Source organism: Erinaceus europaeus, chromosome 2, assembly GCF_950295315.1.
Source record: "Erinaceus europaeus chromosome 2, mEriEur2.1, whole genome shotgun sequence".
In the NCBI taxonomy this organism is placed as follows: Eukaryota; Metazoa; Chordata; class Mammalia; order Eulipotyphla; family Erinaceidae; genus Erinaceus; species Erinaceus europaeus.
In genome coordinates, this window is record NC_080163.1 from 195,693,298 (window position 1) to 195,705,521 (window position 12,224).

At 52.6% G+C, this 12,224-nt stretch overlaps 1 protein-coding gene and 1 long non-coding RNA gene across 3 annotated transcripts in view; one reads left to right on the forward strand and one right to left on the reverse strand.

The window, feature by feature from the left end:
- The window catches only part of VASP (vasodilator stimulated phosphoprotein), a 23,717-nt gene extending 12,250 nt beyond the window's left edge, over positions 1–11,467 (reverse strand). Inside the window, exon 1 of one of the 2 annotated variants that reach the window (XM_016192156.2) lies at positions 11,122–11,467. In XM_016192156.2, the coding sequence (XP_016047642.2) occupies positions 11,122–11,126 (5 nt within the window). In that variant the 5' untranslated portion in view covers positions 11,127–11,467. The remainder of the gene's footprint in view (positions 1–11,121) is intronic. The other variant, XM_060186153.1, reaches the window with a different exon arrangement.
- The window catches only part of LOC132536844 (uncharacterized), an 18,130-nt gene continuing 15,451 nt past the window's right edge, over positions 9,546–12,224 (forward strand). Inside the window, exon 1 of the long non-coding RNA XR_009548385.1 lies at positions 9,546–10,250. This is a non-coding gene — a long non-coding RNA (uncharacterized LOC132536844). The remainder of the gene's footprint in view (positions 10,251–12,224) is intronic.

Below are 12,224 nucleotides of genomic sequence, written 5' to 3' on the forward strand. Positions count from 1 at the left end.
ACTGACGCAAAGAGACAGGGAAGATAGAGTGAGTCAGGCTGACAACCAGGCAAGGCCAGGGCTGGTGAGAAAGGAGCAAGAGACCGGGAGATGGTCTGCCCCATAGGAGCACACACTTCATCATGCAAGAGAACCAGGTTCGAACCCCCGGCCAGCACCTGGAACGTCAGGCAGAAGGAGAAGCATCATGAGTGGTGGAGCACTGCTGGGATGTCTCCTCTTCTGCGGGGAGAGTGCCAGGACAGGAGGACAGGCTGGACACATGCTACCAAGTAAAAGGATACGGGCTCAAGCCCCCAGTCCACCTGCAGGGGGAATCTTCACGATCTGTGAAGAAGTGCTGCAGGTGTTTTCTCTCTCTCTCTCTCTCTCTCTCTCTCTCTCTCCTCTACTCAGTTTCTTTCACTACCCAAAACTAATTTAAAAAAAAAAAAATTCTGCCAGGTACAGTGGAATCATTTAGGCATGAAGTCCCAGTGAAGTCCTGGCAGTACCAAAACAAGAAAAGAAGAGGTAGAACAGGAGGAGGAAGGAGAAAGAGGAGGAACAAAGAGAATCTGGGGGAGGAGAAAGAGGTAAAGACGGAGAGATGGAGACAGACAGAGGGGTACTGGGTAGGAGGGAGGGATCCCCTGCCTGCTGCTCTTGGGGTTCAGTCTCCCTTTCTCTACCAGGTGCTAAGCACCACCAGCTCCCTTCCCCTCTAAGTCAGAGGAGGAAGCAGAAGCTCAGAGAGGGGGAAGGGTGGGGTCTCAGCAAATTGGGGACTGGGGCTGCCTCCCAGGAGCCTCCACTTTCTTCTGCCCACCCATCCCTCTAGCCTCCTGGGAACGCAGGGCCATCAGCAGAGCCTCCACTCCACCATCACCTCCACCACCCCCAACACTCAGCCCTCATATTCTGGACTCCACTCCCTCCCCTGCCCCAAAGACAACTCTGAGCCAGCCCTAAGATAGCTCAGTCAGGGAGGACTTCCTGGAGCAGGGGACAGATGACTCAGCTTTAAGGGACAGACAGCAAGTCGGTTCAGAGTTCAGGATCTGATGTCTGCAGACCCAGATTCAAATTCCCCCCTGCTTCACAGGGCCAGGAGAAGGAGTGAGCCTGGACACATAAAGCTCTTAGCACCATACCTAGTACCCAGTAACTATAAACACTCCCCCCCCCCTTTTTTTCTTTCCTGTAAGCCAGAGCAGTGCTCAGCTCTGGCTGATAGTGGTGCTGGGGATTGAACCTAGGACCTCAGAGCTTCAGGTGTAAAAGCTCATCCCACTGTGTGCTGTCTCCCCAGGCCGTGTCAGCATTTCTTTTATGGGCACCGAGGCTCTGGGCAGATACATCTCTCCAACCCCCAATGGGTGGGAGGTAGGTCACCGCTCTTCTCGCAGTGAGGAAACCCAGCTCCCCCAGACGGGAAGTGACTTACCCAAGGTCACACACACACACACACCAGGGGGAAGTGCTTACACCCACCCCAACCCTCCCCCACCAGACTTTTTCCTGAAAAGAGGAAGTGGGCGATCAGAGGTTTCCGGGGAGAGAAATGAGCACCCCCATGATAGCTCATTCTCCACCAGGCCTGGGGGCTGGGCAGAGGCCATGACACATAGGGCTGGGAAAACCCCTCCACCCTGAGGTCTGGAGGCTGAACCCCCAGCACCCCAGATCTTTACTCTGCCTTGCCTCCCCCCCACCCACCCCAGCACTGCTCAGCTCTGGCTGAGGTACTTAGGATTGAACCTGGGACCTCAAGAGCCTCAGGCATGATGGCCACTTTGCACAGACATTGTGCTGCCTCCCCAAACCACCAGATTATTTCTTTAAAAAAAAGTTTGGTTGATTTTTTAAAATTATTTTTAATATTTATTTTCCCTTTTGTTGCCCTTGTGGTTTTTTTTTTATTGTTGTTGTAGTTATTGTTGTTATTGGTGTCGTCGTTGTTGGATAGGACAGAGAGAAATGGAGAGAGGAGGGGAAGACAGAGAGGGGGAGAGAAAGACAGACACCTGCAGACCTGCTTCACTGCCTGTGAAGCGACCCCCCTGCAGGTAAGGAGCCGGGGGCTCGAACCAGGGTCCTTATGCCGGTCCTTGCACTTCGAGCCACGTGTGCTTAACCTGCTGCGCCTGACTCCCCACTTTTTTTTTTTAATGACTGAGAGATACAAAGAGAAAGATACACAGAGACAGGGACCACAGCCCTGCTCAGCTCTGGCTTGAGGTTTCTGGGATTGAACCAGGGACTTCAGAGCCTCAGGCATGAATCTTTGGCAGAATCATCATACTATATTTCCCTAGCACAGATTATTACTTTTTTAAAATAATTTTTTAAAAATATTTTCATTTATTTTTAATGAGAAAGAGTAGATACAGAGGGAAAGATACTGAGAGAAAGAGACCAGAACACTTCAAAGTTCTGGCTGATGGTGGTGCTGGGGATTGAACCTGAGATCTCAGAGCCTCAGACTTTTAAGGTATTTGCATACCATTATGCTATCTCCCCAGCCCCCAGATTATTACGTTTTAAAGTATTTTTTATGGGAGCCAGGCGGTAGTGCAGCGGGTTAAGCGCATGTGGCGCAAAGCACAAGGATCCTGATTCGAGCCCCCGGCTCCCCACCTGCAGGGGAGTCGCTTCACAGGCGGTGAAGCAGGTCTGCAGGTGTCTATCTTTCTCTCCCCCTTTGTCTTCCCCTCCTCTCTCCATTTCTCTCTGTCCTACCCAACAACAAAGACATCAATAACAACAACTACAATAAAAATATGTATAAAATATTTTTTATTTGTTTTATCAATATCTTAATCAGAGACACATACAAAGATAGAGAAAAACCAGAGCCCTGCTCAGCTCTGGTTTACGGAGGAGCTGGAGATTGAAGCTGGGATCTCAGAGCCTCAGGCATGACAGTTTCTAACCACTGTGCTCTCTCCCAAGCCTCCCCCCACCCCAGATTAACACCATGGGGACACCTCACTTCAGCCTGTGCCTCTCGTCCTTCCCTCAGTCACTCATTTTACTCTCCCTACAGAGACAGGTGCAAGTTCATCCTCAGAAGGGCAAACAGAGAGACTCAGAGACTTTCCCATGGTCACACAGGAAGTTGCAAAGGAAGTCACCAGCCAAGGACTGTTACCCAGGCTGCGTGGCTCTCAAGTCCACAAGCCTTAACCACGAGAGCCTGCGTGGGCCCGACCCAAACAGCAGGTGCTATTTCCAGCCTTGGTGGGGAGGGGGGTTGTTTCTGCCTGCTTCCCCAGGCCCCCGGTGGGGCAGGGTTACAGCCTCGCCCATACCTGCCACCCACGCCCAGGCGGGGCAGACAGATTCTGGCCACACGCCCAGGCCTGCTGCCACCTCAGCCCGGCTGCACTTTGCTCTGCCAATGGGCCCTGCCCTGCTGAGTCCTTGGCCTGGCAGGAAAGTGGAGCACTGGCTAAATGACCCCCACTCCCTGTCAGTCCTCGCTGCAGCACCTATAGCAGAATCCAGTGAAAATACAGGTTGCTGAGGCCAGGGAGGTGGCAGAATAGATAAAGTGCTGGACACTCTAGCATGAGGTCCTAGATCCAAGTCCAGGATTCAAGACACCAGAGTGATGCTTTGGTTCTCTTCTCATTCATAAATGATCTTTATAAGTAACTGAGTTTAATGAGAGAGACAGAAGAGAGAGACCAAGACCAGAGCCCTGACCAGGTGGTCGAACTTGGAGCCTCAGGCGTGAGAGCCTTTTGCAAAACCATTACCTTGCTTCCTCAGTCCAATGAGTACATTGTAATAACCATTGTTAATTTTTTTAAAAATGATCTTTATTTACTGGATAGAGACAGCCAGAAATCAAGAGGGAAGGGGATGATAGAGAGGGACAGAGAAGACACCTGCAGCCCTGCTTCACCAGTAATAATCATTTTTTTTAAAGCCAGGTGGGGGCTGGGTGGTGGTTCACTTGGTTGAATATAGCCATTATAGTGCCCAAGGACCCAGGTTCAAGCCCCTGGTCCCCATCTGCATTAAGGGAAGCTTCACAAGTAGTGAAGTAGTGCTGCAGGTGTCAATAGTTCTGTCTCTATCCAAAAAAAAAAAAAAGTCAGATGGTGTCCATCCTCTTCTTGGAAGCTCCCACAGAATAAAAGCCAAGTTCCCTCCATGTCACAACTCCTCCCTCCCTCCCCACAGCTCACTAGTGGTTCCAGCCCCATTGGCCTCCCCATGCTGTTTCCTCCAGACACACGTCCTTCCTCTACCCGGGTTCTCACCATTTTCAGGATTCTGTGTAAACATCACCTCTTGCAAGAAGTCCTCCTGGACTGCCTTCTCTGGAAAAGCTCTTTTCCTTCTATTTCACATCTCATATTTATGCCATAGCAGCCGTTCCTTCCAGAACTGGACTTTATTGTCCTTTCTGTTCTCTGCTGTGTCCCCAGGGCCTAGAATGGTGCCCAGCACACATTAGGTGCTCCAAACTTTCTAACCATCTGTCAATTTTTTTTATTCTTTCTTTATTTTATTTTATTTTTTTATTTTACCAGAGTACTGCACACCTCTGGCTTATAGTGGTTGCAGGGGGGGGTGCGCTGAACCTAGGACCTGTCAATTATTTTTAATGGGAAACTCCATCACTGCAGTTGTCATTTACAGGTTAGCTGTGCTCCCCAACACTTTAAGGTACTGAACTCAGGCCAGTTTCCACAGGGACCCCAGCAGTGAGCCAATGACAGGGACTCGGGTGCATCTCCCTTTTGACAGAGGAGGAACTCTGGGCACAGAGAAGGTACACCAGCTACAGGTAACACAGCAGCAAGAAATGGGGCTGGGGTCCGGACCACAGTCCTCCCAGATTTTCTGCCTCACTAGTGGAAGAGGAGACAGCAGAGTTGAAATTGCTAAAAGGCAAAGCGTAAAGCTGTGTATGTCAGAGGTCTGAAAGGAAAAGAGAAAGAAAGAAAGAGGTAGGGAGGATCAAAATGCACCCTCACCTGGAGGGGTGCTACATGTCTTCTCAGGAGATTCACAAGTGGGGCATTGGGGGCCCAGGGGGAGAGGACAGAAAGGGACATTTCAGACTCTGTACTCATCTGAAATGCCTGCTCCTTTTTTTTTTTTTTTCTTTTCCTTTTTGTTTAACCATGGGCTGGAAGTTGCCCTGTCATCATCATCTTTACACAGAGTGCTGCTCAGCTCTGGATGGTGGTGCTGGGACCTCAAAGCCTCAGGCCTGAAGGTCTGTTGCAAAACCACTAGGCTATCTAGGAGTCCTTGTTTTTAATTTAATTTAATTTAATTTTTGTCTCCAGGGTTATCGCTGGGGCTCGGTGCCTGCACTATGAATCCACTGCTTCTGGAGGCTATTTGTTTTCCCTTTTGTTGCCCCTTTTTGAATACTGTTGTCGTTGTTCTTATTGTTGTTATTGCTATTGTCATTGTGGGAAAGGACAGAGAGAGATCGAGAGAGGAGGGGAAAACAGAGAGGGGGAGAGAAAGACACCTGCAGACCTGCTTCACTGATTATAAAGGGAACCCCCTCCTGCAGGTGGGGAGCCTGGACCTCGAACCAGGATCCCTGTGCATGTCCTTGCACTTTGCGCCATGTGCACTTAACCTGCTGTGCTACCCACCCAGCCCCCAGTAGTCCTTATTTTAAAAGAAACATTATGGGAGTTGGGCGTAAGGATCCCAGCTCGAGCCCCCGGCTCCCCACCTGCAGGGGAATCGATTCACAGGCGGTGAATCTATCTTTCTCTTCCCCCTCTGTCTTCCCCTCTTCTCTCCATTTCTCTCTGACCTATTCAACAATGATGACATCAATAACAACAATAACTAAAAAAAAAAACAAGGGCAACAAAAGGGAAAATAAAAATTTTAAAAAGAGCAACATTAAAACAATAAAATCTGTTGTCACCTGGGCTTCATTGGTTTGAGCCAACCTATTTCAGAGAGAGTGAGACAGAGACAAAGGGAATAAGGCAGAGACCACAGCACTGAAGCTTCCTTCAGGCCAGTGGGGGCTGGGTTCGAGCCTGGGTCTTGAGCATGACAAAGCAAGGGCTCTGTCCAGGTGAGCTCTCTTGCTGGCCCATTAGAAATCAATTATTCACTTAAGTTCAAGAATAATAATAAACCAGGCAAAACTGGGCATAGAAAAACCCCACAGCCTGACAAAGAGACTGAGACCGAGACAGACAGCGTTCACCGGACTCCAGAGAGCTTAAATCCTTAGCCCACTCAGAGCTGGGTTATCCCCATAGGGCTCCACTTTCTGGAAAACTCCAGCACACAGTAGATAGAAGAACATTTGAGTTGGGCTAGGGAGACAGATTAGTGGTTCTGCAAAAGACTTTCTTTTTTTTTTTTCTTTTGCCTCCAGGGTTATTGCTGGGGCTCAGTGCCTTCATCATGAATCCGCTGCTCCTAGAGGCCATTCCCCCCCCCCTTTTGTTGCCCTTGTAGCCTTGTTGCGGTTATTGTTGTTGTCGTTCATTGTTGGATAGGACAGAGAAATGGAGAGAAGAGGGGAAAACAGGGGGGGGAGAAAAATACACCTGTAGACCTGCTTCAATGCCTGTGAAGTGATCCCTGCAGGTGGGGAGCCGGGCGCTCGAACTGGGATCTTTACGCCGGTCCTTGTGCTTTGCACATGCGTTTAACCTGCTGACATACCGCCCGACCCCCTAGACTTTCTTTCTTTTTATTTATTTATTTATTTACTTATTGTATTTTCCCTTTTATTGCCCTTGTTGTTTATCGTCATTGTTATTATTATATTATTTTTCACCAGAACACTGTTCAGTCCTGGCTTATGGTGGTGTGGGGGATTGAATCTGGGATGTTGGAATCTCAAGCATAAGAGCCTGTTTGCATAACCATTATGCTATCTACCTTCCGCCCGTTGTTGTTATTGATGTCATTGTTGTTGGAAAGGACAGAAAGAAATGGAGAGGTGGGGAGACAGGGGGAGAGAAAGATAGACACCTGCAGACCTGCTTCACCACCTGTGAAGCAAACCCCCTGCAGGTGAGGAGCCAGGGGCTTGAACCGGGATCCTTATGTTGGTCTTTGCTCTTTGCGCCACGTGTGCTTAACCTGCTGCGCCACTGCCCAGCTCCCCTGCAAAAGACTTTCATGTCCAAAGCACCAAAGGTCCCAGGTTCAGTTTCCAGCAACACCACAAACCAGAGCTGAGCAATGCTCTGGCAGAAAAAAAAGGAAAGAAACCCACATTCAAGTCCCCCCTTTGTTGTTTAGCTTCACCCCTGGTAGCCTGAGCTTCCAGTGTTAGAGAATGTAACCCCTGCAAAGACTCCAAGAGATAAGCAAAGCCCTATACTCAGGACCTGGAACTTGGCCCAGGCTTCACACGAAGAACTGGAGACTCAAAATGCCAAGGAGAGAGCTTCTTACCACCAGAGGCAAGCAAGCAGAGTCACTCTGGCTGATGCAAGCCTTTGAGACAAGATGCTTGCCCTCCCTTCACCCATTCAGCTCCCACCCCCCACTATCCCCATGCCTTCCACATGCCACAGAACTTGTGATCAGCCCCATCTCTCTCTCTCTCTCTCTCTCTCTCTCTCTCTCTCTCTCTCTCTCACACACACACACACACACACACACACACACACACACACACACTTACTTTTCCCAAACTATAGATTATCTTTGAAATAGCCCTGGATAAGAAACTAGATCTAGGTTCTGTATACAGGCTCACTCTAGTCCCTTCCTGTCTGAGCTTCAGCTTCCCCAAAGGGAACAACAGAAAGGTAAGTGTGTGGCCCAGGAGATAGCATAGTGTGCAGAGCAGCAAACATGGGTGCATGAGGTCCTGAGTTCAATCCTGGTATCATATCACCAGAGAGATACCAGTTCTCTGTCTCATCTTCTCTCTCATTTTAATAAATAAATGCATCTTGGAGAAAAGAGAGAAAGAGAAAGGAAAGCAAGATAAAAGTTCCTACTTGGGTCACTTTTAGCTCCTGTACATTATTTTAAGCAGTCCTACATGGATTGCAGGTTACTTTAAGTTTGTTAAAAGTTTTTATTTACTTAGGGGTGATGGAGACAGCATAATGGTGATGTAAAGACTTTCATGCCTGAGGCACCAAAGGTCCCAGGTTCAGTCCCCAGCACCACAAGCCAGAACTGAGCAATACTCTGGAGAAAGAAAGAAAGAAAGAAAGAAAGATGATTTTATTTATTTATTTAGGAATACAGGAGAGAAGGAGAGAGTAAAAGAGGAGAGAGAACCAGATCACTCTGGCACACGTGGTACTGGAGACTGAATTCCAGACTTCAAGCCCGAGAGTCCAAAACTCTAGCTTCCTTCTAGGTGATATTTTTTTAAGTCCATTTTGTGATTTTATATTCCTTTTTCTTTAATGGTGCCATTGTTTGGAGACAGTTCCAGGTCCAAATCCAGGGTCAGCATTTCTAATTGATTTCACAGGCCATTTGGTGGCTTTTGCTGAGCCTCAGCCTTCCCATCTGTCAAGGGGACAGTGGTGACAGTCTCTGAGAGCCACTGTGAGGGTTGAATGGCATCAGGCTCCTAGCACAGTGCCTGGCACAGCCGCCATGCACTCTGGAGCAGGTCTCTGATTATTTTTGCTTTTTCTTACTTATAAAAAATGATATTGATTCATTGTTGAGAGAGGAAGAGGAGCCTCGCTCTGGTACACATGCTGCTGGGGATTGAACTCAGGACCTCATGCTTGAAAGTCCAATGTGTTATCCACTGCACCACCTCCGAGACCACTTCCTGACTACAGTTAGGAATGAACACCAGTGATTGTTAGTTAGCCCTCCTCCTGGAGGAGGAAAGACAGGGACTGGGATTCCTTTGGTGTCCCCTTCACCCTGAGAATCCCAGACCTCTGCCCTCCTCCCTGGCTTTTCCCCAATCTCAGTTTAGAGCTCAGGACACAGCAGACACTAGACAAATATTTGCCAAACTGGGAGGAAAAAGAATATTATCTTGGAATTTTCCATCTTAACATCCTCTACTCCAACTGCCCCCCAAAGACTATCCCCAGGCAAACCAGCCAGAAACCCCAGGGTCCCAGTCTCCCCTCCCTCTGCACAGCCCAGGAACCCCAGGTCTCTCCTTTCTCAGGGCCTCAATTTCTTTAGCTGAATACAGGGGGACCTTAGTTTACTATCTCCAGAAAGTGGGGTGTGGCCACCAATAGGGAAGGACCCCCCCCACCTCAGTAGGAGTCATCCTCTGAGGGTGGGGTTGGAGGGGGGCAGAGGGCAGTTCAACTTCTGCTCAGCCCCAGAAGGGGGGGTAAGAAGGCATAATACCCCCCCCCCACCCCCAGGGCCTCAGGGCAGGGGGGTGGGGATGGGAGGCCAGCCCAGGCAGCGCTCCTGCCCTTTTAAGGTCTCACAGTGAGTGAGGCAGCACTAACTCGGACATCCGCCATCCGCCTTCCACGGTGCAGGGACCGGAAACAAGAGGGGGGGGATAAGGAGGTGGGGCTGGGGGGTGGCAGTGAGAGAAGGGAACACACAAGCACACAGTAAAGGGAGAAGGAACAGAGCTGTGACCCCCCCCATGGCAGGGTAATTGGGACATCTGAGAAGAGGGGAGGGGGGCAGTTGGAGGGTATCAATAGTTACTTCCCTCCCCCCCAAATTCTTCCAGCAAATGCTTTTCTTCACATGAGAAAGCAGCCAGGGAATGTCACCCAGATGTCACCGAAGCTAGGCGGGATGAGGGAGGATGTGGGAAAGCAGGGGGTTAATCCCCCGCCCGCCCCAGGGGCCTCCTCCCCAGCTTGGGGGCCTGGGGGCAGGAAGTCCCAGAGCGTGGAGGAAGGGAGATAGTATTGTCAGGCTGCCGTCCCACGGGAGAGATTATGGGGGGTGTGGGGGGGAGGCTGCTCATCTGATCCCTCCAAACTCGCATTGCCCTGCCCTCAGGTGAGCCCAGGAGTTTTCGGAAAGGGCCGGCTAGAGACTAAAATCTCTGGGTCCCCTACACCCCTCTACTTCTGTTCACCCCACCCCCCAACCCCAGGACTAAATTCCTGGCGAGGTGTCTGGAACTCTCTGGGAAGTCTGAGTCCCACAGGGAGAGAGAGGGCTGTGACCTTGAAGCTTTCCGGCGCCCCCTCCTCCAACCCGACAGCTCCCCAGGGTCGGGATGAAAGGGGGGGTGGTGAGAAGGGAGAGGCGCAGCGGTGGGAAAAAAAGCCGGCGGCCCACGGCGCTCCCAGCCCGCCCCCCCCACACACACACACCAGCTGTCTCGACAGGTGAGTCAGGAAGACAAAGGCCCCCCGCCTCCAGCTGCCGCGCCCCCTCCCCAGTGGCGCAGGTGGGGGAGAAGCCGCCCTGCTGGCCGCGGGCCGGGAGCCGCCCTGGGCACCGCGCGCTCGCTCCGCGCCGGGCACCGCCTGCAGGAGCAGATTGTGGGTGCGGAGCGAGGAGGCGGGGGAGGGGAGCCCCAACCGGACCCCCCACACACACACCGGCTGCGTCGGGGTCCGGCCCGTCCAACCTCCCCCACAGAATCAGAACCACCCCCCCACACACACACATTTAGGGAGCAAGTAACCCCCCCAGAAGTTACAGAGCGAGGTCCTACTTGGGGAGACTTTTCCCAGGGCCACGTCAAGGCGGCACCCCACAAACCAAGATCTCAATCTCCATCTCGCACCCAGAGACCTCCAAAAATACCCTCCCCGGAAAAAAAAAAAAAAAAATATATATATATATATACCCTCCCAGATCTAGAGTTGAGATTTGGGGGGGGGGGTCTGAACCCCCTGCCTGCATCCCAGCTTTGCTTCAGGCGCTGCCCACACCAATTTACAGGTCCGGGGTGGGGGGATAAAAAAGTCTTAAATAATCGGGAGTCCTCGGAGCACGTCCCCCCCAGACCTGAGGGTTCCCACCAGCACCCTAACCGGCACCACTGCCCCCTCCCCCAAAGCTTACGAGTCCGGGAGGAGTGGTTCACATGGGAGGGGGGTGCTGGCCCCGGCAGGTCCGGCTTTCAACCCCGAGGATCCCAGTGCCGGGTCCCCCAAAATCCCAGCTGCGGGGAGCTGGGGGAGGGGGACAAAGGTGTGGCGGGGACCGCGCCCGGGGGAAGGGGCTGCAGGGAGCTAGGGGTGGGCTCACCTCATGGTTGGTGGGCGGGCGGGCGGCGCACCCACGGGATGGGTGCTCCTGGGGCTCCCCGGCTTGCGATTCGGGGGTTCGGGGCTGGCTGGGTGCTGCTCAGTCTTTCCCCGGGTCCCGCCCCATAGAGCCGGGCTTCCTGGGGGGAAGGTGGACGGGGCCGGGGCGGGCCCTCGGGCGCCTCCACTCCTGGGAGGGTTCGGATCCGGGGTCCCCGCGGCGGGAAGGGGTGCGGCGTGCCTCCCCGGCGCGCCCCCTCGGCCGCCGGCGGCTGCGATGTTACTCTTACTACTGTACTTCTCTTTGCTACATTTCGTTCCAAAATTCCACTCCCCGCACCCACAATGCCCCGCGCCTTAAAGGGGCCGTAAGCACCTCGAGGCGGCAGGGGGTGGGGTGGGGGGCGGTGAGTGAGGCGTAAAGGGGGCAGGGAGCTACGGGAAGCAACACGGAACCCGAGACTTCCGCTATTTCCCTCTGCCGCAAAGCGATACCATGGGGGAGCTCGCTGGGGGTCACCCTCCAAATTGGGGAGATCCCTCCTCTCCCACGATGGGAATTCTTAGAGTGGGGGGGGTCTCACTGGGGGTGCCGTTTTTTCTCTACGCCCGCGTCCCCACAACGACTTCTCTATTTCTTTGCATCTTGTTCAATTTGGAATGGGGGTGGAGGCGAGGAGCCACCCATCGACCCCCCCTCTCCCGTAAGCATAGGGTCTCTAATCGTGTCCCCTCCTCAGTCTGTGTATGAGTGGCGCGTGTGTGTGTGTGTGTGTGTGTGTGTGTGTGTGTGTGTGTGTGTGTGTGTACCCCTCCTCTACAAGGGACCCCCAGCCGGGATGGAAGGTGAGGAGGAAGTGGGCCGAGGGGGCGCGGCCGGCCGCTGATTCACAGCCGCAGGGGGCTGGGGGGTGGGTGCGGATGGGCTAGTGGGTTCCTGGGTGAAAGGAGCCCCCCCATACCCCATCGCCACCGACTGAGACTCAGTTTCCCCCTCGAGGATGCTGAGGTCACCCAGTAGTGCGGGGGAAGCACAAAGTCAGGGGGAGCCCCCTCCCCCACAGGTCGCAGGGGCGGGGTGCTCGGATCGCGGCCACCGCTTCC